This window comes from Symphalangus syndactylus, chromosome 4, assembly GCF_028878055.3.
Source record: "Symphalangus syndactylus isolate Jambi chromosome 4, NHGRI_mSymSyn1-v2.1_pri, whole genome shotgun sequence".
In the NCBI taxonomy this organism is placed as follows: domain Eukaryota; kingdom Metazoa; phylum Chordata; class Mammalia; order Primates; family Hylobatidae; genus Symphalangus; species Symphalangus syndactylus.
Genome location: NC_072426.2, coordinates 33,176,178 through 33,199,092, shown reverse-complemented (window position 1 = coordinate 33,199,092; position 22,915 = coordinate 33,176,178). Strand labels below are relative to the sequence as shown.

Sequence of the window (22,915 nt, the reverse complement as noted above, 5' to 3'; positions counted from 1 at the left end):
TTCACATAGCTTAGAGGACAGGTGTGGCATTAACGTTGAGGGGGAGAAAACCATTTTGGATGACAAAATTATATGTCTTAAGTTTCTGTTTTTGGCCCTGGACTTTTTTTATCCACTGTGCACCTTGGAAAATTCCTTTATTCTCTAACTTCAGTTTTGTTAGTTATGCTAGAAACTAGATTCTCGACTACATCAAGAGTACTAATCTTTGCCTTTGCTCAATGACTTCCAGTGGCAGCTTTTGATTGTATTTCGAATGAAAACTAAACATGATCGAGCATTTAAAGAGTTCCACATTTTAGCCCAGACTTGCTTGTTCAGCCACAGATTTATGTCTGTATGTCTTCCCCTTCCTCCAGGTTAGGCCAGCCTCTCAACGATCCTTTAAGAGGATCTTGTACTTTGGTATCTTAACTCAGGGGTCCCCAACCTTTTTGGTACCACAGACCGGTTTCACAGAAGACAATTTTTTCATGGACCAGGGGAGGGGGAGGGAAGGCGGGATGGTTTCAGATGATTCAAGCACATTACATTTATTTGACACTTTATTTCTATTATTATTACATTGTAATATATAATTAAATAATTATACAACTCATCATAATGTAAAATCAGTGGGAGCCCTGAGCTTGTTTTCCTGCAACTAGATGGTTCCATCTGGAGGTGATGGGAGACAGTGACAGATCATCAGGCATTAGATTCTCCTAAGGAGCATGCAACCTAAATCTCTTGCATGCACGGTTCACAATAGGGTTCATGCCCCTATGAGAATCTTACGCCACTGCTAATCTCACGGGAGGTGGAGCTCAGGCAGTCATGTGAGTGATGGGAAGCCTCTGTTAATACAGATGAAGCTTCCCTTGCTTACCTCGTGCTGTGTGGCCTAGTTCCGAACAGACCACTGAGCAGTACTGGTCTGGTCCGTGTCCCGGGGATTGAGGACCCCTGTCTTAACTCATCAAAGGCTTCTTCACCAATATAAATCCTACTTAACCTAATGCAGCTTAAACCTTTCCTCCTTCCTGGAGTAAATTGTTACTACTGTCCCTTCTTTTAACTACCTCATTTTTTAGATTTTTTTTTCTCTAATGCCCTACTCACAGCCTCTGATCTACTGAGTCTAGGAACAATGTAATATACTTTCTCTGATGCACAGAATTTCCAGTGTTAGCCCACTGGGTGCTGGAATTTGTAAATGGATATCAGGAGAGGTTACCATTAAGCATACTAGGATTAAAATGAATTACTAAGCCGGGAACCATGGCTCATGCCTGTAATCCCAGCACTTTGGGAGGCTTAGGTGGGTGGATCACTTGAGGCCAAGAGTGCGAGATCAGCCTGGCCAACACAGTGAAACCCCATCTCTACTAAAATTAAAAAAATTAGCCGGGCATGGTGGCATATGACTGTAATCTCAGCTACTCGGGAGGCTGAGGCATGAGAATCACTTCAACCCAGGGGGCACAAATTGCAGTGAGCTGAGAACACACTACTACACTCCAGCCTGAGCAACAGAGTGAGAACTTGCCTAAAATAAAAAAAGAAAAAGAAATATAATACTATGCTCCATTTCTCCTGTGGAATAAATTGATTTTTTTTTTTTTTTAAATGGAGTCTTGCTCTGTCACCCAGGCTGGAGTGCAGTGGCGCAATCTTGGCTCACTGTAACCTCCCCATCCGGGGTTTGAGCAATTCTCCTGTCTCAGCCTCTCGAGTAGCTGGGATTACAGACCTTCACCACCACGCCCGGCTAACTTTTCTGTGTATTTTTTAGCAGAGACGGGGGTCTCACCATATTGGCCAGGCTGGTCTTGAACTCCTGACCTTGTGATACGCCTGCTTTGGCCTTCCAAAGTGTTGGGATTACAGGTGTAAGCCACCGTGCCCAGCCAGAAAGTGATTTTTATAAGAATAGTGCTATACAAAATGGTGATGGTATTTAAAATATGGGTTAAAGCCTTTTAATTTCTCCTTCAGTTATTTCAATGTTGTGCAATAATATGAGTCATTATTTTTGGCAGGTATGGTCAAAGTATAAATGTGCATTAATAACTGTAGAGAATATTTGAAAAATTTCACTGAACTAAAATATAACATCTAAAGAACTTGTAAAGCAGAAAAAAACATGAAGATTAATTACAACAATTCTTGGATATAAATATAAATCTGACTTGTAGTACAGTATATTAAAAATAACCTGATAAAATAAGCTTGGCTAAAAAAATCATTCACAACAAATTTCTTAAAATCATGGATTACAATCTTACTGATTCCAACAAGTTCTCATCTGTCAGAAGAATGGAATCAACAATAAAAATTTAGATTTTCTGAAAGTTTCTCAAAAACAAACTCTGCAAGTTAATAATAGTAAATGTCACACCTGAGGCTTACTGATTCAAATGCCACTAAAGGTCAAGCACTGAATGAGAGAATACAATGGTGTTTTTAATACAAATATTTGTGAGCCCAGCATCATGTCCATCCATTTTGTTACTATATTATCAACCCATACACTAGGATATTTCATTTCATTTATTTCATTTTTGAAATGGAGTCCCCCTCTGTCGCCCAGGCTGCAGTGCAGTGGTGCCATCTGGGCTTACTGCAACCTCTGCTTTCTGGGTTCAAGCGATTCTCCTCCCTCAGCCTCCCGAGTAACTTGGATTACAGGCACCTGCCACCACATCGGCTAATTTTTATATTTTTAGTAGAAACGGGGTGTCACTATGTTGGCCAGGCTGCTCTCGATTTTGACCTCAAGTGATCTGCCCACCTTGGCCTCCCAAAGTGCTGGGATTACAGGCATGAGGCACCACGCCTGGCCGAGGGGTTTTAAACAAATATGGGAATGATAGAAATATTGCAATTATAAATTAGAAGTAGTAAAGTAGTATTGAATTATAACATATAACTTTGCTTTTCTTCCTTCAATAAGTGACACTCAAATTTGTGACTTAAATAGTATTTTTTAATTGTATCAAACATTTATGAAATGTACAAATGTTTTGGGCTGACAAAATTTGTCTTTGATGGTGAAATTTAAACAGTATTTTTACTTTTCTGTTTAAACAGAGGACTTTTTTTTTTTTTGCCAAATACAAACTGCACACTAATATTACAGGTCAGATGAAAACAGTCACCTTCCATCCTTGCCACAAAATGCAGTCAAGTATTTCACTATAATTCTCTTCTGTGTTTAGTCTAAGTTAAAAAGAAAACACTGAAATAAAATTACATATGCAATGAAATTAAACCTGTTGAGGCATTATGAACCTTACTCTTCTAGTTTATTTCCTTTTAGCAAGAAACTTCCTTATTTGACGAGGCTTCCAGAGTGCTTTCTGAAATATCACATTAGTACAGTGCAAAAACATGCACTGTATCCAAAGAGGTTTAAAAAAATTGTAACACTTATTTCAGTAACCTTACCATGAGATATTGCCTTGCAAGACAGACAGACTCAATGGTGCCCTGGAGGTAGACAGTGGATTTCTTTTGTGGATTACTGGGATCAGGAAAGTGGATCTGAGCACCTGTTCTCTGCATGATATGTTTGATGTTGCTCCCATTTCGACCCATCATAAAGAGATGATGTTGAGCTGCAATATCTAGTTGTGTGCTCACAGGAATAGCTGATGCTAAGCTCCCAGCAAGATGTTCTAACAGCATGGCAGTTCCTTCCTAAGAGAAAAGGGTGGGAAAGAAATAATTCTATACATTGACTGTTCATATAGGGGGAAAGATTCTATTGCATTTCTAACAGCTATGGAAAAATACAGCATATTCTGCAAACCAAAATGTAGAATGAAGGAAAATCAAATTAGTCTAACATTCTTTAAAAATAAAACTCATATAACTTGTACATATAGGATGTGCAGAATTATCTGAATAATTTACCTTCACAGCACTACTGTTATTCTGAGACCCTCGTACTATGACAGTAGCACCATACATTCGGGAACGCTGTTTAAATGATACTGAAATATTGTACGTTTGTGATATATGCTGAATAGAGGGGGAATTAGGATCAGGAACCGGTTGAAGAATTCCAGCAATTGGTAGCTCAAACATCAGCACCAAAGGAAGCAGCTCCTAAAACGAAATGATGAGAATCCAAAGCAGAGAGTTAAAGCATTAGACATTCAGACATGTGTATCATGTTCTTTTCTGAAGATGGATTTTAAAACATAAACTGCCCTTATAGATATTAAGTTTAGCTACATTATATAAAGTTTTTTTTTTTCTTTCTGTGTTTTGAGTCAGAGTCTTGCTCTGTCACCCAGGCTGGAGTGCAGTGGTATCATCCCAGCTCACTACAGCCTCAACCTCCTGGGCTCAAGTGATCCTCTCACCTTGGCTTCCTGAATCAGTGGGACTACAGGCATGTGCCACCATACCTGGCTAATTTTTAAAAATGTTTTGTAGAGACAGATGGGGTCTTGTGATATTGTCCAGGCTGGTCACGAACTCCTGGCCTCAAGTGATCCCCCTGCCTTGGCCTCCCAAAGTGCTGGGATTATAGGTGTGAGCCACCACAACTGGCCTACAAGTGTTTTTAAATGATGGGAGCCTTTTGTGAAACCTGAGAGTTTCTAACTCACATTGCCTGTGACATTTTTCCTTAGGCCTCTTTATGATCATTGAATAAAAACTAGAAAAACTGAGTCAGATAAAATCCAGAACATCTCTGAGAAACATTTTCAGTGAAAAAAGTTTATAAATAACATAGAAACTCACTTTTTGAACATATACACTAAACATTTAGATAATGAATGCTAAGATAGATACTAAAATAACTTTTGCCACTATTTCCTACTGATTGAACATGATTTGGTTATAAAATGATAAATTATTATATTTTAATGCCTTATAATGCACATGTTGCTGACATCAATTTACAATGTTAAAGTAATAAATAGTTACCCGAATTCTAACTCGGGCAGATTCTACTCCTGCTGGTTGTCCCGCTATAGATACCTATAAGAGAAGGAAAATACAGAGTTAGATTTATTTTAATCAAACTCACATCTGCTTTTCCAGTTGATCTATATGCTTGCTACTAAAAGTGTCATCCAGGGACAAATACAGAGGTATTATCCAGAAGCTTGTTAAAAATAAAGGATCTCAGGCCCCCAACCAGACCTGCTTAATCAGAATTTGCATTTTAACGAGATCCTCCGGTAATTTGTGTCAACTGATCTGTTTCACCCACTGGACTTACTGAAAGCCCCACAACCCTCAGGAGATCATCCTGCCCTCTTTATAATTACTCTTGTTCACTGCATTTTCTCCGTTTTGCTTAAGCTCTTTGCATACCAGATATATATCAACATTCAACGACAGAGCTACACTAGTTTCTGAAAATAGTGAACGTCTTCCATACCAGATGGTGCACAATCATTGCTCCAACATCTACCTGGAGCTTTCTTCTGAAATCTCCTGGGCCTTCCCATGACCCACTGACTCAAGTTGTTAGTCTTGGCATTGTGGTGGGGGGTACAGGGGCTCCAGGACACTGTTCTTAGGGCCAATGGTCATGCCATACCAGTTTTTAAGTATTCTGAATATTGTCTTTCTTTTTACTATAGCTTTCTGTCTAGTCCCTTATGCGCACATCCCACTATCACCATTAGTCCCTGTAGAGAAAAGACTACTTATTTATCTTTGTGGTTGACAGTTTCTAGTATTGTAACTAGTTTAGAAGAGAGAATACTTCCAAACATCACAAATAATACTATCTGTTCTTCAAGTACTGAAACTGCTTGCATGAGGACAGGTGAGTTCCATTTGCTGCCAAACAGAAGAACAAGCACAAATGTGTATAAACTACAGAGACATAATTAAGGCAATGTAAGAAGTCAGGTACTAATGCACTGCTCCTCAGGTGATCTGGTGTGCCACAGAGGTATCTACTTCTAGGTCTCTATAGACAGAACCAGGCAATGGATAGGTTCCTGGACTAGGCAAGCTTCCAGGTCCTAAATGATATGCTCTCTCGGCCTTTCTTTAAGGTTTTGTTTTGTGGCCATTACATCTTCCACTATTTTTTATCAATGATTTCAAGATCAAGAGTTTAGGGCCCATCTACAACTCATCTCCTCAAAAAAGCAAAGCACCTTCAATTTCCTTGCAGCAAGTTGTACAATCTACACTGTATGTCATCTATGTGATTTTTTTTTTTGTCTCACCTCTCAGAAAAAAAAGATAGGCAAACTGAAAATTAAGGCTGTAATTCATCCCATAAAAGTTCATGTGAAAAGACAAACCACCTGGTTGCTTTTTTCTGCTTGGTTATTCCTGTTGGAATCTGGAAAGTGGATATGGCATCCGGTTTCTTCCATCACTTTTTTAATATTGTTGCCACCTTTGCCGATTACATGTGAATGTTCTGTATGTGAAACATCCATCTTCAATGTGACTCGATTGCTCTATATGAAAATAATGTATTATTACTTGATGTATGCAAAAGGAAAGAATGATATCCTAAATGCCTTTCCCTCAAGCGAATGGTATTAACAAAAAGCAAGTCAGTGGGAAATCTTATTTCTTAATAAGATCATCTTAATCTATAAGTGTTCTCCTGCTATTAATTTCTCTGATTATAAAAAAAATTCTCATTTTAAGATAGATTTGTCAGAAGAAATAGAAACATACTCTTTACCAAGATAATTTTTTGGAAAGAAGTCTTTAAATAAAGTCAGCTACAGTTAACAAATAAATTACTCAGTTTGTCTTTAAAGACATTATTCATAAAACATTTAATTCAAATAACTAAAAACAGATGAAAACACAATTACAAGATTGAAGATATGTATGCTAGTGGGACTGCATAACTAAGATGATACAAAACTAGAAATAATAAAGTTCAAAACTGTGAATAAGGAAGTTTTTACAATCACTGCTTTCACAACTCCTATATTACTATATATTGAACTTTACAAAGTAGATCTATTACTCTTGCTGGTAGAAAGAAGGGAGAAAGAGATCACAAAGTGCAGATAACTGGCCACAAAATGGCTTAAATAAAGAAATTCAAAGTACATTAGTTATATTAAAGCAAAATGTAAAATTCTAAGACATAATAAATAAAAATGCTGTGGTCATATTGGACTATATTTAATTTGGGGAATTTAGTGCTGTAAAATCATAAAGACTGACATAAAATCCTTTCTCATTTAGAAGACTGTTCCTGAAATTATTCAGTCTTTAAAAAGTAAAATCAAAATATCAAAATATGTTAAAAATAATTTTAAACCTTGTGAATTCTTAAGTTTTAAATTTATGCCCATTAAATATATTTTGATTTTTAAGTCTAGTTCTTTCAGTTTAACCTTTAAAACACAAAAAAATCCCCCTTTCCTGAAGAAAATTCTAAATTATTTAATAATTATCAGGGGAGTAATTTTTTAAAAAACGTTTTGAAGAAAACCAACAAAGAACAGAAAGAAAGAATGAAAACAAGAAAGTGATCAGAGATCATTCTAATGAAATGCCAGGTGGCAAGACAAAGTGGTTAAGAATGAGACAGCCTGGATTTGAATCCCACCTCTCCACTTAACCGGCTCTAGGGTCCTGAACAAATTACTTAATACCTTTGTGCTGAGTCAGTTACGAGGATCAAACAGATTAATAAGCGTAAAATGTAGAGTACTTAGCGAAGTGCCTGGTATACAATAAGTGATTTAGATGTGTTTGTTAAAGAAAATAAATTCTCACAAATGAGTATAAATTTTTACATATTGAAATTTCCCTGTTATCTCTCTATACATATACTTACAGAGAGAGAGAGAGACATCACCGGATCACATGCAAGCATCAAATTTCATGCCATTACACACACCCAACACAGAGCTATATAGAAGATCATTCTGGTATTCTACTGACATCATAAAAGCAAATAATCTAATTCCCACAATCCTTATTACTTACTCTATATTAATCAGGGCCAATTTCTATTTCTGAAGATGGTATACATGTACATGTATATATATATATATATATATATACACACACATACATACACAATACATATATATGTATGTAGATGTAGGTATATATAGTTGTGTGTGTGTGTATGTATAGTTCAATTACCCAGCATGAGAGAACCTATTCAAATATCAAACAGAACTTTACATCCACTGTAGAATCACATGTGCTTATTTTAAAACCCACCATTACTTTCTCCTGGTTTTTCTTCTCCAAATGGTTCTTTCATAACGGCATGAAGTAGCCCTTGCAGAGACAAGGTTCTGACATCTGAGTGTCCTTAACATTCACTTACTTTTGTGTCTAAGACAGACATGATCATTTCCTTGGCTTCTTTAACATCTTCTTTCTTTCCAGAAACCTTAATATGGGGATCTATAAGAAATGAGAAATAAAAGGCTTGTGTAAAACTCCCAAACTCTGTTTAAAATTGTTTTAAAAACTCTGTTTTAAAATGGACTTTAGAACATAAGAGGTTCCATAATAAACTCAACAGTTGGAGTTTATTATTATAATAAAATTCTAGGTGTGTTATTGTAATAACAATAGGAATATGGAAAATGCCCAAGTTTTCATTTATCTGTGACTTTCTTCCTTAAAATTGGCTAAACCATTTAAATTTACATTTTTTTTCAAAATAAGTATATCACATACTTGCAAAATAAAAATATCATATAATTTTTTTTTTATAAATTGGACTTATTAATTGAGCTCCTGCTACAAGTCTCCACCCCGTTCTAAGGGTTGAAGTGCATCAATTCACTTAATCCACAGCACGGATTCATGAGGTTGTTTACAGAGGAAACTAAAGCACAGAGTGGTTTAGTAACTTGTCCCAGAAAACCACTCAGAAGCTTGGACATTATAATCCAATGTCTTCCAACTCTGGATCCACACTTTACGCAGTAACTTAATTTAAAAGACATCACCACAGTGAAGGCTAATAGAAAAAAAAATATTTAACTTTCATTCAGGAATATTTAATTCAATATTTATCCAGAATTACTATTGAGTGACTAATACTGTTTATTACTGCCACTAAACTTTCTACAGGAAAGCACTCATTCATTCACCAAATCTTTTCTGTACTTCTACTATGCACCAGGCACTGTTCCAGGGACTACAGAGAACAGATAAGTGAAGAAGCAAGAGCCCTGTCCACAAAGAACTTGATTCTTCTGCAGAGAGACAAAATGTAATTTAATCAAATAAATTACCTAATTAATAATTAATCAGAACACACATGTTATGAAAAAAGAAAAAAGAGAGTAAGACAAAAAGATGAGGAAGTACCAGCTATGAGAGAGTCTTGAGGAGCATCAGACTTCATAGAGAAAAGGAGATCTGAGTAAAGGCTTAAAGGAGGTAAGACACTTGGCTGAGCTGGAACCTTCCAGGTAGAGGGAGATATCAGAGCCAAAGCCTCAGGTTGGGGACTAGCCTCCTTAATTCCCTCTTCAATCGGGTTTTCAAGTTGCCCAGCAATCCAAGTATTCCCTTATTTTACAGGTCAGCCTGACACAGACCAAGATCATTCTAGGATAAGTCAAAAGTTCCATACCCATTAGCTTTATGATAAAACTGAATAACAGAGATAATTCATTATGATTATCACCACCATTGATCATGTCTCAACCTTACTGAGTGCCTACAATGTACTGACTTCTTGGATAAGTCTTTTATATCCTGTACTATGCATCCAGTCAGTAAAGAGTCAGTAAATGTTTACTGAACACCTTTCACACCTTTCACAATTTACCACCAGTTCTGCCTGAATCCTTTAACTCCTAAAGCATCTATTCTCTAGGATAAGGAATGAGAATCACTGGGTGGGGATTTTATCTAAACCACACATACTCCCCTGACACTGTCATCTCCCACCCCCATCCCACAGCCCAGGTGAAAATGCCACAGAGAGCATATCATATTCTTATGTTGCAATTTGGCAATTGCCACTCCCCTCACCAAAAAAGAGGGAGGAAGGAAAGAAGGGAGGAAGCCATTTTTCTTAAAGCTACCCACTGCTAGGACCAGGATGGTGAAATCACAGTTAATAACAGTGCACCAAGCTTCAGAGTTCAGGAATGCCTCTGGCCTCCTGGGGAGATGTCCAGCAGCTGTGCTTAATTTGAGTCTCTGTCACCACCTCCAGCCCCCACCCTCTCCTGGTGGCTGCTCTTGGTCTCAAGCACCCTTCCTTACCCTATTTTGTAATCCCTCCCCTGACACTTAACCTGTCACAGGGACACTGTGAAGGTCAAAGGTCTTAAGAGTGGTTAAAACTTTCCAAAATGTTAAGCATCAGTTATTATGAAATGAGGGGCCTAACAGCAAGGCACAAGGGGTGTCTGACCAACACAAGTTGGGAGAGAGCCCAACAGCATCTCATTCCAATTGCTTGCTCTCTAATGCATCCTAACAAGAACCGGGACTGCCCTTTCTCTGTTATACTCTAGCCAACTTTTACCACACTTAGGTAAACAGACAGATCATTTTATTCAATAATTCTTATTTCGTCCATAATAGCTTGGCTAGGCAATAGGCTTAAAGGAGGTAAGATACTTGGCTGAGCTGAAACCTTCCAGGTAGAAGGAGATACCAGAGCCAAAGCCCCAGGGTGGGGACTAGCCTCCTTAATTCCCTCTTCAATCAGGTTTTCAAGTTGCTGTCTACCTTCAATCAGGCTTTAAAGAGCTGTCTACCTTCAAAATCTCACTCTCAACTATCCTTAACATTGGTTTTAGTTACTGTTGGCTGACAATGAAGTTAACCTCTACCGAAAATGTTCGCTACTACTGTGGGTGATTAGAGCCCAATGTTTCTCAAAACATGCCTGTTAAAATACAGGTTTCTGGGCCTCTAGGACTCAGTAATTGGCATTTTATTGGCTTTCCAAGTGATGGTTAACTCAAGTACAGACAACAGCAGATTGAACCACATAGATATTTCAATTGTAGTCATTTATGTATTGGTCCTATACACATTGTACAAAATGCTTCTATAGGATAAATTTGTATTTTTCCCACAAAATAAATTAACAGTAAGTTTTGAGTGGTATGACAATCTACAAATTTGTTACTTTACAGGTTGGATAATCACATTAAAATTCCTATGCATACATAGAGGGACAGGACACGACAGGGAGCCTCGTATCCGATTTAAGACAGAATGTGATTTTCTTAAATCAAGAAAGAAGATGATTTTCCACCATCTTTGCATCAACAGAACAACAAGCAAAATAAAAAGCAAATGCCTCAACAGAAAATACACTTTCATTCAAAGTGAAAGGGCACCATCTAGTGACCAAAAATATAAATTATCAGTGGGCACAGAGACATGAGCATGCATGCAGAGACAGTCACCAACATGTAACACATCTACCTCCAGGGTCTGAATCAGTGCTTTTTTGGAAAGTAGTTCTTCAAATAGTCAAGCTTAATAAGGACAGAGAAAAACAAACGTCAAAATTCTGGTTTAGATTGCTAAAGTGGCTAGCAGCATTGCGTTTTTCATTCCCTTTTTGGTTCTTGCTTAAAAGATGCATACAAGATGTGTCCTTTTTTCCAGGTTGATCTTAATTTATTCATTTCAATTCCTGAAATACAGGTCTCTGTTTTTCAATGACTGTTAACAGTTTACAATTCAAACATGTCTGTGTAATACCACAAGGGATTAAGATTTCCTTTAGACCCATTCTGCAAATACTTGACAGAGAAAAGTCAAAGTATTAACCACATTAATAAACATAAATTGAGGAAAAAGTCAGCTATAAAGAGGGTTAGAAGACGGTATAATAGAAAAGTAGGAAATAGGTGTAGAGCTTCTCCCTCCCAAAATTAATTGCTTTGAAGAACTCAATTTAGGCATGAAGGTTTTGAGACATTTACTCTTAAAAAAAAATTATTACTTTAAAACCAATCCTCAAGTTCCCTGAACACAGGGGTCATGTTTAACTTGGTTTTGTAACTACCACAGTGCCAAACAAGTGGTAGATAGTCAATAAGCTGTTGTTGAATGAACAGATGGCACCTATAATTTAGGAAATGGCTAAATACAAAGAGAGGAGATGGAAGTCTATAGAAAGAGTCTAAAGCTCACATCCAAGGTGACTCTGTGTGCTGTACTTTCCAAAAAAGTTCTGAGTTCAAATATTCTGATCTTAGCACCTCTTTAAAAATACAAAAAAACTGTCAGATATTCACCTCAATTTTTGGTTTTTAGATTCCTGTCCTACCCGTCTGCTCACATCTCTCTGGTGTCATCCTAATGAAGAGAAAATGACCAGATGGTAATCCAACCTTCTCTAAGTAATAGGAAGCTGTAATGGACATGCATATGAAATGGGTTATGTGAATAATGCCAAAGAGAAAAAAATTCCCCTTTTTAAAAATGTTAAACCTTTGAACACAAAGGTTTTTGTGACTTTCATATGGATATCTGTAAGGATTTAACAAGGCAACAATTGTCATAAGGACACCTGCTAAAAACCGTATTTTCAATAAAGTATTTCAATATTTAAAATTAAAATTTTATTTTCTCTACCTTACTCTATTGTAAGAATACTGAATGTTTTTATGACTTTATGTGAAGTTTAGTTATGCTTTTAAAAGATTATCTCTTGGTACTCTGGTTTCTACTCTGTGGTTTTCCATCCTTGGAAACATTCCCACTCCTGGAAACATTAGTGAATATTTTAATGCCTCTTCCTTCTTTCTTCAGGCCCCTAAACCTCCTTCCCACTTCATTCCTAGTCTACAGCAAAATCTACAGAAAATACTCATGTCAGCCATTTGCATTTATTATGCTACAGAGAGTAATGTGCTACAGACACATGATGAATTTAAGCCAATCTTTCATCAACAATCTGTAGCCACTTTCCTGTTTCCATGATTAAGTGCTGCTGAGAAAAGGATTCAACCCCTCCAAATTCACAGTATGTCTTCCACCCTCGGCATGTACATTTAGAGACAGAAAACAACAGAAAATCCCTTGTTTGACCACCTCCCCGCCTCCCACTCACAATAAAAACAAAACAAAAGTTATCCTATCAGAGTTGTACTTCTGTTTACGGGGAAAAGTTCCATATATTATAAATGGCTTCAAGTCTGGATGGCTGTGGTACATTTTATGTACACAAAAAAAACTGTCAAACAGATGAGTGGACAGAATTTACTTTCCCCTGGCGTGGAGCTCTGTCACGTTTGTTTCAAGTTAATTTCTTCCAAAAGCACTTGACTTCTGAAACAATATAATCAACACGGGCATTACCTGGGGCCTGGATCTGTCAAGAATGGCCAGTGTTGACAAACACTGAGGCGCAGCTCCAACTTCTTCTGAGATTCTTTGCAACCATTGGGAATATGTCAACAGTCGGCAAGTATTCCAAAGTAATAATGGCCAAAATTTTTATGTAAGAAAGAATGTAGCCCTAGGCTTACAATTTTGTGAAAAAAATCTCAGAAAGAAAAAAAGTGTCAGAAAAAGCCCCAGGCTTCTCAAGGGCGTTAGTTCACTTGGAATCATATAGGGAAAAGCTAGGAAAAGCCAGAATGTATCACACAGAATGTATTACTTTTTAATGCCTTTGACGTGGCAATCGACTACAGATTTCCTTTATGATGTGGTAAAAATATGTGGTGTCTACAGTTAATCACAATTTAGCCATAAACAAACTCTGTCACCTTGGAAAAGTCACTGAATCACTCAAGTATAGTTTCCTCAAAAAATAAATGAGGAAATTCAGTTAGATCACTGCTATATTTCCGTATAAATGCAAATTTCTTTGGTATAAAATAGTACTATAAGGTTCTTTAATAAGCAACCTTATTTTACAATTTTTGATAACTCATGGTGGGTAGCTCACTTAAAATCTAAAATGTTTCCAAGAAGCTTAAACTAGCCTAAATCTGGTGACACATCTACAACTGGCTTTCCTCTTATTTTGCACATTTTAAGAATCTGTGATTTTTGTATCAAAGTGGATGAAAGGCAGTGTTCACCCCAGTGGCATTTCCTGAATAATGTGCTTTTAGGCACAAAACAAATGCATTGACAACCCCATACAAAGACAAGATTCTATTTCAAACCCTATCTGAGCCATCTAATATGGCTTCTATTTTGATGACTATTAGGTTGGCAAGTCACTTTGGTGATCAGCAAAAGTGAATTCTACTCATAGTCAACTGGCCACTGCCCATATTTTATGGTGAACCATGTTTCCCCCTGGCTTCTTAATAAATTGACTTTCTTTTTTAAACAAAAACTGTACGTGGGCCAAATAACCTACCAATATCACATTTTTTTACAGTGAAAATACATACTTTACCAAGAGATGGAGAGCACCTGAACTGACTTATTAAGCCTGACTGGAAATGATTTTGAAAGAGCAAACAGGACGACTAGAAGCCTATGCACTTTACATTTATTTTGTGGCCAGTGAGATGGATTCCAGATTATTTCAAGGAATGTTCTTTGACAGTAAGAATTCTAATAAAAGAGCAAAGTATATTTCAAGAGGGGAGTAAAAGAGCCCAAGCCACACATAGTTAAAGCAAAACGTAAGTGGGCAGCCATAACATGTCAGGTAATATAACTGGGATAAAGAACAAACCCATCTGTTCTAGGCCTTCCCTACACCAAATACAGTTGACCCTTGAACAACATGGATTTGAACCATGTAGGTCCACTTATAGTCGGAATTTATCTGCTGCCCCTAAGGCGGCAAGATGAACTCCCCCTCATTCTTCTTCCTCAGGCTACTCAATGTGAAGACGATGTGGATGAAGACTTTTATGATGACCCACTTCCACTTAATAGCAAATCTATTTTCTCCCCCTTCTAATTTTCTTAATAAAATTTCTTTTCTCTAGCTTACTTTATTGTTAAGACTACCATATATAATACATATAACCCACAAAATATATGCTGATCAACCTTTTATGTTACTGGTAGGCATCTGGTCAATAGCAGGCTATTAATAAAGTTTTTGGGGAGTCAAAAATTATGCATGTATTTTTGTGTGGTGGGTCAACATCCCTGACCCCACTTGTTCAAGGCTTACCTGTACATTGCTTTAGGATAAAGCATAAAATCATCTTTATGTATCTTATTTAATTAAATTAATTAATTAATTAATTACTTTTTTGAGACAGAGGCTTGTTCTGTCACCCAGGCTGGTGTGCAGTGGTGTGATCTCGGCTCACTGCAACCACGGCCTCCCAGGCTCAAGCGATCCTCCCACCTCAGCCTCCTGAGTAGCTGGGACTACAGGCACGGGCCACTATGCCTGGCTAATTTCTTGTAGAGATTGGGGGGCCTCACTACATTCTCCAGGCTGGTTTCAAACGCCTGGACTCAAGAAATCCATTGACTCAGCCTCCCAAAGTGCTAAGATTACAGGCATGAGCTACCACACCCAGCCAATATCTTATTTTAAAACTGAAAAAATAATCTCCTTACTAGTCAACTAAAAGAGAAGAGGAACAGACAGCAAGCAGTGCAAAAACAAATGTATTTTAAATTCAAAAACCTAATTTTCATGAGATTAATGTTACCATTAGTATCCATATCAACCTATACACAGTGAGGTCCCATGGCAACTTCCTATCAAGATTCTTTTTTTTTCCAAATGAAACTTAATATTTAACGGAGAAAGAGTATTTTTGACATGATAATGGCAGGAGTGACGTGAGCGAATTGTAAGAAAGCAAGTTTGGCAAATTCCTTAGGCATTTTCAGCTCTCTTTTTGGCAATGATTGGGGAGCAGGTGCCCTCATCGCTACAGTAATGAATACTTCAGGCAGGTTCTTGCTGAATGCAAGGAAAGGGTGGGAGGTCCATTCACATACCAAGGTGGAGCCTGTGAATGGTTTACCAACTGGATAAAAAAGAGTTACCAACTTGAGAAAATTCAAAACTAGCTGGAAGATAAATAAGAGCTTTTGGTGATGGAATACCAGTATTTCCAATATAATCAGCAATGGAAGAGTTTAAAATAAAAGGATGCTGGGCTATTAGAACTATTCTCCACTGACTTTTCAACTTCAGGAGGAAATGCAGCTTAACGGAGAAAAGAGGTAAATTGTGCATATGCCAGTTTGTGTTAAGATTCCACTGTGACTTATCAAAGCTGTTTACTTAATCAGAAACAGAGTTATGGGGGCTCAGCAAAAAAGCCTAGAAATAATCTCAGAGAAGAACAATGAAATGCAAACAAAGTAGAAAGCAAAAATCGAGGCATACCAGATGAAATAATCAACAACAGATGTATTTAAGGAGTGTGAGAATTGGAAAAGGATAAACTACCTTATCTTATAAACCACTTTGTCTTATACAGTGTAAACTAAACCCCAGACATAATCTGAAAGTTGCTGTTCAGATAGGAGGAGGGCAGGGAAAAATCCAAAGCATAAGAGAAATCCAGCTTTGGAACACAGAGGGTGGAAAAAGAAAGAAACACAAAGCCTAACTCAATTAGTTTCCCGCAGCCTCTTGGCATCTGAGCTCCATATTCCAGAGATAAGGAAGAGGATTCTGGGAAGGGGAGGAAAGAAAATGAAGTGCCAGGAGGAAATCTGGAATCATTAGAATGGTTTGTATATAACAATTCTACAGAAAGCATGGGTAGTGCTAGGTTACTGCAAGGGAGGTCGTTGACATAAGTATGAGTGGGAGATGGGCAACTCTTGCGATGGTGGAAATGAAGCCAAGACACCCCACATGGCAAAAACAATAATGCGAGGATCCAGGATGAAGAGAAGGAAACAATACCAGCCCTCTGCAATGGCAATGGCATCCCAGTCCAATACTCAATGGTCCTTTTGATAAAGGAGGGGGCACATGCCAGGATAAAGCATCCCCAGGAAATTGTACTGAGATAACTGCAAGTTATGCAAGAACTTCTAAGAGCCAGAAGTGACTAATCTGCCTTCTCTCTCCCAGGAATACTGATGTTCACAGTGTGCATGACAGGTCCCAGAGGTATTCCCTGCAGTCTAAACCCAAAGCACTGTAATCTGTGGCCAGGGCAGATTGTTCCTTTTTGCAACAGCTGGGACTCTTCGTGAAAAATCTTAACACACAACTGCTGGTTGCTGTTACAGAGTCAGACACTATGCATTTAAGAGTTCACACACATTAGACTAAGAAAGTCCCATAAATAAAAAGGTGACCACATCATACTATATACATGATCTCTTTGTGTCTGACCTACTCAGATAAGAATTTAGAAACCGGAAAATCTGTCTCTTGAAGAGATTCAAGGAACAATTACAGGTACATCAGGAAACAGCAAAACTTTTAGGAATTTGATTCTAAAAATAACTTAGCAACTTAAGACTGGCATTAAAATTCTTTACCTTTCTCATCTTTGTTTTGTATGTTACACTTGTTACATATAACTTTTCTATGTTACACTAAAGAGCAGCTAATTATAGGTTCAATTGACTCTGTGTGCTAAAGACTGTGTTTCAAGCTTGTTCGTGATCTCAAGGTTGGTAATATTCACAAAAATTAAAAAGGCCTAATATTAGGTAAGTGGTCCTTAAAGAAAATTATCACTTGGAAAATGCCTATCTGCTTTCTTCTCACTCCCACTTTCTACAGACTAGCTTAACAACAGCTGTTAATAGTTTCTTCATGAAGCCACATATACTGGCACAATATGCCTATTCCTCTCCCCAACTGTGCATTATTCCTCACCCCAACTGTGTATTATTTGTTTTTCTCATAAAGTAGAAATGAAGGATCCTAATCTGTCAGTCCTAAGAGATTTATATCTTTGGGCGAGGAGATGGGAATAAAGTTTTAATTGTCTAATAACTTCAAAACAATCCTTTATTTTTCTTAAGAATAATATCTTAAAAGTTACCTAAGACCTAACAATTTCTAAGTCAGAATTCATCAAGCACTTATTCAAAGGCAAAGTTCCTGCTTAAATGTTTTTTTTTGTTTTTTTTTTTTTTTGAGACAGAGTCTCGCTCTGTCACCCAGGCTGGAGTGCAGTGGCACGATCTCAGCTCACTGCAACTTCCGCCTCCCAGATTCAAGTGAATCTCCTGCCTCAGCCTCCCATGTTGCTGGGTCTACAGGTGCACGCGCCATGCCCGGCTAATTTTTGTATTTTTTTAGTAGAGATGCGGTTTTTCCATGTTGGCCAGGCTGGTCTCGAATTCCTGGCCTTAAGTGATCCTCCCACCTTGGCCTCCCAAAGTGCTGGTATTACAGGCATGAGCCACCGCACCCAGCCCTTAAATATCTTAAATAACAAAAATTTTGAGCTTAGTCCTTTAGAATTGGTTTTTCTAAAAGCAAGAAGGCATCAAAAATTGCATCAAATAATCACCTGATAAGGGTGACCAATTAGTCCTATCCTTTCTAACACGAAAGATGATCTTCTGAAATTTCTTTCCATACAAAGAGCTCCTAAAAATAATTTAAAAAAATACTAATTGTCCCTTAAGGAAATGGGCAAAAGACATGGATAAATAATTCAATACAAAATGATAAATAAATATATAACTATGAATAAAGTTCAACCTTACTAAATCACTTTTTAAAATAAAATCGGGAAAGGTCTTTAAAATTTCAAGCCCAACAAGGATATAGTTTAAATTCCCATACTTTTGGTGGAAATAAAAACCAGTGGAGAAAATCTGGAAAGTAATTTGGAAATATCAATGAAGGATCACAATGTCATAATTTTAAGAATACACATATATTAAGAAGAGAAGAAAACCAAATTAATAGTGATTACTTCTAAGCAACAGTCACAGGTAATTTCTATTTTATTTTATGCTCTAAGCTCTTTTGTATTTTCCATTATGAACAACTATACTTTTATAATGCAGAAAAAATACTCATACCTTAGAAGATCATCTGTAAAGTCTGAGATCAATTCACTCAAATTACATCCTTTACTTTAAAACAAAATGTATTCAAGTCAGAACTTCCTGTTTTCCCCAGTACAATGTTTCAAGAATTCCCTTAAAAATTGAGACCTTTAAATGTTAGCAATAATGACAACAACGCTTTCTCAATTAGCTAAAAAAAAAGTTCCTTCTTTCTTCTCTACAATTCTGTGACAGGCTTTTTGCCATGCAGTTTCTCAACTTTATCTCTTTTTATTTGTTGTGCTGTTACTTTTAATATTTTACTGACATACTTTGGCTCTGAATACAGAATTCCCCAGTGAAACTGGAGCAGGAATACATAATGATGGGGTTAACTGTCATGGAAAGACAAGGTTGGAACAGAGGGCAAATAGTTAGTGAAGGCCATATGTTTATGGCCACCACTAACTACTCAAGGAATTCTTTCAAACATTTACGGCAACATCTCTCTTTTCCTGCAGTAATGGTTTCTGGAATAAATGGAAAAAAAGGACAATCCGGTAGTGGGGGTATACTGCTCTTTCTTTAAAGAATTTTCCAATGTCTCCCAAACAAGGACATTTAGAAAAGCAATATTTGGGTATCATTCTCAGGGTGTGATTAAGCCGCCTATTAATGTAAGCAATAAAAACCTCACAGAACAGTACCCTCGTAACAAACAGTTTCACCAGGATGGCAACTTAAAAGATGTTTTATCTTCTCAGCAGAGAAGTCCAAGAGTTGAGAACGGTACCTGGTTATGGGCCATTTGCCCCTGCCCTGGGGCTATTCTGTCTTTGGCTCTGCCCTGCTTTGTGCCCAGCAAGCTGGACCAGCACCCCTGGCAGTGGCTGCATGGCTCCATGACTACAATTCCACTGAGTAGTCTCTTGGCAGTTTCCTTTTTCACTGGGCTCCCACAATACCTTGTCCTCCCCTTGCCCCTTCAGCCCTTGGGTGATGATAATGGCTTCCAGCTGTTGCCAGTTTTTGTGCCTCATCATCTATTAATATCCATTGCTTGCTCACTTAACCCTGTCTACTGTAAACAGCCCTGTTGTTAGAGTTTCTTAAACCATTTGGAGTTAACTCTGTTTTCTGGCAGAGTGAGACTGATACAACACCCATTCTACCAATTCCTTTCTTCTTTTAATGAGAAAGTATGTGGGCAGGGGTTGGGGTGGTGAAGATTTGTGTTGGTCTCCTTTCTCCACAGAAGCACTAACTTTTAGGGGGTCGACTCCATACTTTAGATACATTAAAAATAATATTCCTTAGGTCTTAGCATACACTTTTTTAGAAAAATTGGTGTTTTTCTAACTTATTGTTCAGTACAAGTCAACTTCACAACTATGGCAGAGAATCACTAATGCAGTTTCCTCTTTATTTTCTCTCTCCTTGTCTCCCCGCTCCATTTCCCCAAAGGCTATGCAAATACATTTTAATCATATAATCACGCTTATTACTGGAAGTATCTTGGCACCTTCAAATGTTCTTTAATAAATGTGGTGTAATGTTTATAGGACCTTTGAGAAATATGTGTGGATCAGCAGCATTTTTGAATTTCTTTAATATTTTCTTGGCTTCCATACAACTTTTACCTCTAAAGGCATTTATTCGTATGTTCCATCTCAAAAAATATTGTTTTAAAGATACACGCCATACACATCTTTTTTGCGACAACTTCAAATATATTGAAGTGAGATTTCTGTAACCACTGAATTCGCTTCCAACTGAGGGGTGGGGACGTCTGTTGATTATCTTCATAGGGCCTGTAAGCAAACCGGCCTATAACTGCATCCAAAGACTATGTACATGTGTATCGGTAAACTTTTCTGAGTGCATCTACTGATTCTCAGAAAGGCTAAGAAAGCTAAGTCCTGCTGTAAGTAGTGTGGAATTTTTCAGACATTCAGGGAACAGATCTTGAAACCTTCAAAGGATTCAATTTTGGTTTGGCATTACTACAAGCTGGTATTTATCTTTGGTTCAGAAATTTTCAACAATTATATTTTTTAATATAATGTCAGCAATTATATTTAAAACGTGAATGCTAATCAATAGGACAACACCAAATTTGAGATAATCTTCACTTCCTTTCAGTTACTATTATAAGAGACACGAGAAAACAGTAACAATAGAGGCATGGGAGAGAAGCCACAAATGAATCTAATTGTTGTTTAACTCTTCCTCTTTTTAAAAAAAAAAAAATTTTGTGTATTTTATTGGAGTTAAAATTCTACAACTGTTATGCTTTGGCTACAAATTGGAATTAGATCTTTGTATGAAATCTTGTTTTAGAAGCTATGTTAACTTCTGGAATTATATCAAAGAACTTCAGACCTGGAATGGAACTTGAAGTTCTATCTGTCCTTTACATCCTTCCCCAAGGCTCACCAAACGCCTACCGTGGGCCAGACACTCCTGGAAACTGGAGTCACAGTGAAGATGACACCATGATCCAAGCCAGTAAATGAGCACAGATTTAAAAACTTCCCACTCCTGGCATGCTTTCTTCTATGTAACATTCCTCCTAAACTATCATCTAAACTGACAGACTTTTAGTGACAGAGAGAAAACTATTTTATCAAAAAGCAAAGGTGACCTGTTAAAAAATCATTTCCTTAAAACCATCTTTCTCCCCAAAAGCCTTCAATGATTTCCCAATTACATAGAATTAAGATTGCAAACTGTCTGCTGTGGTTTTCAAAGACCTCATGATCAGGACTGTGCCCAGCTGTTTAGCTTTCTCTTCCATTATTTCCCTTCATAAAATTCACACTACAACCAAACCAAGATACTCACCATTGCACCAAAATGTCCTATAATTTCCTATCTTCATGCTTCTGTTCCTGAAACCACCGGATACTGCACTATTATTTTGGCTCCATCTGTCCAATCCTCACCACATTAAGGTTAACACAATGTCATGTTTTGTCAGGTCCCTCCAGTGCAAAGTAAATCTCTACCTCTGCTGGTTTCCCGTGACACTGCTTGTTCCTTTAAAAGGCCTATTACATGCTACCCCATTATCCACATACCTGCCGTCGTCAGCCTGTAGGCCCTGTGATCTAATGGGAGACACTGTGCCCAGTTTTTATACCCCTCACAAAACAGACTATGTACCAAGTTTTAGAACACAAGCATTAGATAACTATCTGGATTTCACTAGAGTGACTGATATCTGTTTCCTCCTAATTTTTGTGCCTTTATTCTCCCTTCCTCTACATTAAAAATGTCATCCCCTTAGCATATCCATGACAGCCCTTCAGACTCTGGCACAGCCACCAACTGTTAACATTCTCAATCACTTTTTCTTTGGGCAATCACCCTACTTCTCTCAGTGGGTCCTTCTGTGAACTGACTCTAAGTCAGGAAACTTTAATTTTTTGAATCCTCAATCTCTAGCATGGGCTATGGAATAAAGTAGGTGTCCATAGAAATAGATTCTTATAAGGATTAAATTATAATAAGTAAGATAATCTAATGGGCTTAGCAGTGTCTTTGACACAGTAAATACTCCATAAATGTTAGTTATTAGTAACTAAACGAAGGATTACGACAATAGTTACCATTTCAGCTCTTATTTCTTCTTATATCTTTTTAGAGACGTTTTCTGATTAGCAGAGCCCAACAGGTCTACATAACCTCCGAATCCCTCTGTCAAATCTGCCTAAGATGGCATTTATAACAGCATTGCAGACACATCATATGCTGGTGCAGAGTGACTTTTAACAAGCAAAATCTCAGAGCCTTCTCATATCAACTGGTGTTCAGCCCTGTATTCCTCCCCTCCCTGGATTGTCCCATTAAGTATAAACAACCTTTTTATTATGGTTTTAGTATAAATTATAATAAAATGTCTTAGTTGTATTATATCACTGTTTGTGTGTTTTTTTATGGTAAATTTCTATTGGGTTGTTGGTACCATCCTCATAAAGAGATATATGATCAAGGGAATCTAAACATATAACTCTTATTCTTAGATTAGTAGAGAAATTTTTATATGCTATTTGACATTTGATATGTTTATTTTCCCTCACTTTTAAGGAGTATTAAG

The 22,915-nt window shown here is 37.3% G+C and overlaps 1 protein-coding gene across 7 annotated transcripts in view; it reads right to left on the bottom strand.

Moving 5' to 3' along the window:
• The window catches only part of BICC1 (BicC family RNA binding protein 1), a 329,904-nt gene that overhangs the window by 38,091 nt on the left and 268,898 nt on the right, over positions 1-22,915 (bottom strand). For 6 of the 7 annotated variants that reach the window (XM_055274350.2, XM_055274351.2, XM_055274353.2 and 3 more), the window contains 5 exons: positions 8,282-8,361; positions 6,270-6,428; positions 4,924-4,977; positions 3,898-4,092; positions 3,430-3,681 (listed from right to left, as the gene is read on the bottom strand). In XM_055274350.2, coding sequence (XP_055130325.1) covers positions 3,430-3,681; positions 3,898-4,092; positions 4,924-4,977; positions 6,270-6,428; positions 8,282-8,361 — 740 coding nt within the window. The remainder of the gene's footprint in view (positions 1-3,429; positions 3,682-3,897; positions 4,093-4,923; positions 4,978-6,269; positions 6,429-8,281; positions 8,362-22,915) is intronic. The other variant, XM_055274352.2, reaches the window with a different exon arrangement.